Consider the following 4,431-nt stretch of genomic DNA (forward strand, 5'->3'; position numbering starts at 1 on the left):
GTTGGAGGTCAGGGTGGACCCTGAACTCAGAGGAGGGCAGGGAAGGGATGTAATTCCATGTGAGAATGAGGGGCTATTCAAGGACTGTCCCTCTTAAGGATAAACCTGGAGGAGAGAAATATCCTGTTTAGGAGGGCCCTTCCTGTGCCTGGGGGTAGGACCATGTCCTTGAGCAGTGACCTCAGGTGTGCTAACCTGGCCTCCAGGACCCATGGTGCTCTCCCCTTCCTCTCTGTCCCCTCATACATGGAAGGAGGTGGAAACCTCACCATGAGACCCAGGACAAGAGCTATCCAAAATTTCTCCTGGTGGTGCCCAGCTCCAACATTGGCAGAAGGGCAAGCCCCAGAGAAGGTGGAGTGGGAAAGGAGCTGGGTCACAGCTTTGTGTGGGATTTAGGCAGGTGTTGAGGGGAGAAAGAGAAGAGAGAAGCAGAAAACAGTAGAATTTCGTCATTGGCTGCGTGGCACACAGACCCTGTGAATGAAGGCCCGTGAACAAAGAAGAAACCAGCCTTCCTACATGGCTAAGAGACATTTATTCAGTTGTTGGCACCTCCTCCAGGGTGATTCTAGACTCATTCTGGGAAAACAGGTTAGTTACAGAGGTGGTTTAGTCTGTCTCTTGCAGTTGGTGGCTTTTCATGGTTTCCTTAATCCATTGTACAAATCTGGAGACTTTGGTGTAGACGCCTGGAGGTTTCCTGTTTGATTTTCCAGAAGAGACAATTCCTTGGGCCACATGGTTACACACAAGAGGGCCTCCAGAGTCCCCCTGTGAAGAGAGAAGAGGGAGGACTGAGCCTGTATCCTCCTAGTTGGATCCTCCCTGCCATCTCAGACTACCTCTCAGACAAGGACGAAATTTAGGGTCTGCTTTCAGAGGACTATGCAGGACCCTGGGGGCCCTCAGCTGATATGTTCTGACTGTGGACATTGTTATTACTTCACCTCCCTCCCAGGGTCAGCCTCTGTCCTGATCCCCAGGATCTGGGATCATCTCCCTATGAAAATGTGTGGGACCACTGTTGCATTGTTCAAGGTTGTGGAAGCACTTTAGTGGCACAGACACCAGCATGGAGGATGAGCCCAGGGACCAGGGTGGGTGCCAGCACCGAGGAGCCACTTAGTGAGAGCAACTGCACACATAGGTGCACAGGTCTCTAATGCCTGTGAGCTGAGGCAGTGTGGAGCATTGCTAGCTCAGCTTTCCAGGCAGGCATCATTCAATGCAGGCCCTAGGTACTCCCAGCTGCTCCCTTCTTCTCTTTCCAGGGAGAAATCACAGCCAACTGGGTGAAGGAGGCTCATGCTGCCTGGTCTCCAGGCCCCAGATATTCTCCCAAACACCCCTCTCCTCAGATCCAAGAGAGACAGATACTTAGTCTCACCTTAAAGGAAGTTTTGTTTTCCTTTGGATCCCCCACACATATCTGGATGCTACTCTTGTAGTACTCTTTTAATAATTCCTCGCGCTCGCACACCTGGTGCTTCTGCACTTTCAGCTTTACCTCCTGCAGTGTGTTGGAGCATTTGCCATTTGGGGACACTCTCCCCCAGCCAGCCACAAGACACACCTTCCCAGGCTTCACCTTGTCCTTGCTCCTGGGCAGCTTGATAGGCTGCACAGCTGGATTAAGGTTGGCTTTTTTCTCTAGCTATGGGGGAGAAAAAAGAGTTCAGTTCAGATAAGGGCCTCTGTTCCTGGACACCATGATGGCCAGGGTGCAAGTCAGTAAAAGGGCAGGGTCATGGTGGGAGGGTAGCACCTGCACTAGGGAGGGCAGAGGCAGCAGAGAACGGGACATACCTGCAATAACATGATGTCATTGTACAAGTAATTATCATCGTAATCTGGGTGGGGGATGGTTCTTTTCACTGGGATGACCTGCTGGGTCTTCTCCTGCTTTTCAATGTTGTGTGCTCCCAGGGTGACGTTCATTGGCCTGCATAGAGAGTGCAGTGGTCATGGGTGATGTGGAGTCATAAAGAATACATCTAGGAGCTGTGAAGAGCAGGCTACAGCAGAGCAGGGTAGAGCTGTAGCTGAAGGGGATCAGAGAGGACAGGAGGCCTTGGCTGAGTGACAGTGCCCTCTGCTTCTTACCAGTTGAGGAGATTTCTGAAGCCATTGGTATGTGAACCATAGGTTTTCAGGACTCAATCATGCCCAGGAAAACACATGCAAATATTTTTAGTTTGCATTGTCATAGCAAAGCACACTCCCAGCTCTTGATATGGCAGGCTTGGCCACCTCGGTCTTTCTGGCACAGTAGTGCCTCTTGAGTCACCTGCCTTGCCCCCCATAAGACTTGTCTCACCCTCTTTCCCACCCGTAAAGGCTTCTCCTGCACATATTCTCCCAGGTGTCTATGTGTCTACTGAGAAGGAGGCAGAGGTCTCTGTGTAATGTTTTTAGGTGGGTCTGGGCTGTTCCTGCTCCTCACCTCCCTAAGCAGTGAGCGGCCGTCAGCACAAAGTCTTCTCTTATCAGGAACCCACCACACTTATTCTGTACACCCTGAGCAACAAACTGAAGATAGGCCATGTAGGGCCGGGAGTGGGGCTTGGATTCATGTCCCCCGATGATCTCCCCTGAAGAAAAAATCACCCTGTTTGTTTGCACCCACTGAATCCAGCAGGTGGCCATCCGTTCCATGCCTCCAGAACTGTGGGGCATTTGGGAACCTTGGATGACCTGAGTCTGGGCAGGGGCTGAGTAAGGGGGCCTCAACTTCCTCTTCTGAGAACGGGAAGGAAAGCAGGTGTTGGTCTATGAATTCTTCTTCCTTACATAGGTGGAGTTGAGCATACATTTCTAGGGACAATCAAATCCCAGAGGAGCTTTCTGCTTCCAGAAATTTCTGAGGCCCTCCTGAGTGCTGTGATGCCAAGGACACTGGCTGCTTGCTACTGACCAGGACTGCAGTTTACTCTAGATGTTGTTCTGTCCTATTTCCTAGTGCCTGACATGTAGCCCATGGGATGCACAAAGGAATGGCTCTAGATTGTCTCTGGGTGAGGGTTGGTAGGGCAGTGCTGCTGGGGTTCTGGAAAGCAGAGAAGTTAGTATCTGCCACAGTGGCTCTCACTAGAAAACAGGGGAGTCACCAGAGGTCTGGGAAGAGAAACAGAGTTGGCGAAAGGGATGGAGTGCCTTGGGATTGAGCAAAGGAAGTGTTCTGGAGACAGTTATTCCACCATTTCTGAGGTCACCTGGGCTCTAGAGTTCTCTTAAGCAGTTGGCAAGGGGTGCACCTGTCTCACCTCAGACACAGTTGCCAGACCCACTTTGCCCCTTTCCAGGAGAATTGAACATTTCCTCCCTTTCACCCTCTGGGGTGCACTTGTAGCTAAGCCCCAGTTTCCAGATGACCAGAATGGGGTCTAAGCAGGGGTCTGCATCCACTGGCTCTTCTTCCAAACAGACTTCTGCCCACTATGTTCCTATTGCTAGCTTTCCCAGTGTCTCCCTTGGGGTTCTGCAGTGGGGCTGATACTGGGATTCAGAAGGCTCTGGGTAGAAGGATGGATCTGGGATGTGAAAAAGGGACAGGAATTCTCTGCCAGCTGTGGGTTAGGGTTAGACCTCTGAGAGTGGGGATGGTAACTCACCTGCCCTTGCCTTGGGAGGCAGAAAGAAGGCTAATAGGAGCAGGCGCAAATGCATCTTCCTAGAAGGACTTATGAAGCTTCCTCCTTGTTGTCTTTTAGTCCCCAGGGGCAGAAGAAGGTGGAATGGGCTCCTTGATCTTGTGTTTCTGTCTGTTTTTAAGGTGCTTCATCATAGAAGGCTTTCTATGAGAGCTCCCTACCCCCACTGCCTGGCCTGATGACGTCTTCTGAGTGGTTGTGTGAGAATCAGGCTGTGACCACATCAGAGTGCACCACCTGTTCCAGCTCAGAACGGGAACCCAAGAGCATAAGGTGGAGACTGTAGGATGTGGTATTGGCCACTGGGTTCCCAGTGATACAACCATCTATGGTCTCTATTCCCTGCTGCTAAGCTCAATAGGGTAATTTCTGTAGCAGACATGCATTTAGCAGATGTGCCTCCATCTCTTGTGCTAGGACCAAGCATGTTGGAGATGTGTCTTCTTTCCCTGACCTTCTGGTAGAAGATGAGAAGGGCACGCTTTGGGAAGGGCTAAGGTAGAGCGAAGTATAGACCGTAACAAGGCAAGTCAACCACCCTCTAATCCTACCTGGCAAACTGTTCATCATCATGGCTTCTTCCCAGGGTGATTTTATACATCTCTCATTTAATTACCAAAACTCAGTGTGATAAAGTCAACCTCTCATCTTAATGTTTTAAGCAAAATCTTCACACTGAACATTCACTTGCTTAAATTAACAAGTTGCTGAGGCTCCAGGAGTTGAATCCTCTGATTGACCTGAGCCAAGTCACTCCTACTTCTTAGTGTAGACTAGG

At 50.6% G+C, this 4,431-nt stretch overlaps 1 protein-coding gene across 1 annotated transcript; it reads right to left on the minus strand.

Annotated features, from left to right (window-relative positions):
• Positions 1-532: 532 nt before the first annotated feature.
• Positions 533-3,781, minus strand: LOC114088030 (granzyme B-like). Its single transcript, XM_027929583.2, has 5 exons — positions 3,615-3,781; positions 2,447-2,594; positions 1,810-1,945; positions 1,391-1,657; positions 533-774 (listed from the first exon to the last, which is right to left on the minus strand). The coding sequence occupies exons 1-5, from the start codon at positions 3,667-3,669 to the stop codon at positions 613-615; spliced, it is 768 nt and encodes a 255-aa protein (XP_027785384.2). The 5' UTR covers positions 3,670-3,781; the 3' UTR covers positions 533-612.
• Between the last annotated feature and the right edge of the window lie 650 nt (positions 3,782-4,431).

This window comes from Marmota flaviventris, chromosome 2 (genome assembly GCF_047511675.1).
Source record: "Marmota flaviventris isolate mMarFla1 chromosome 2, mMarFla1.hap1, whole genome shotgun sequence".
Classification (NCBI taxonomy): Eukaryota; Metazoa; Chordata; class Mammalia; order Rodentia; family Sciuridae; genus Marmota; species Marmota flaviventris.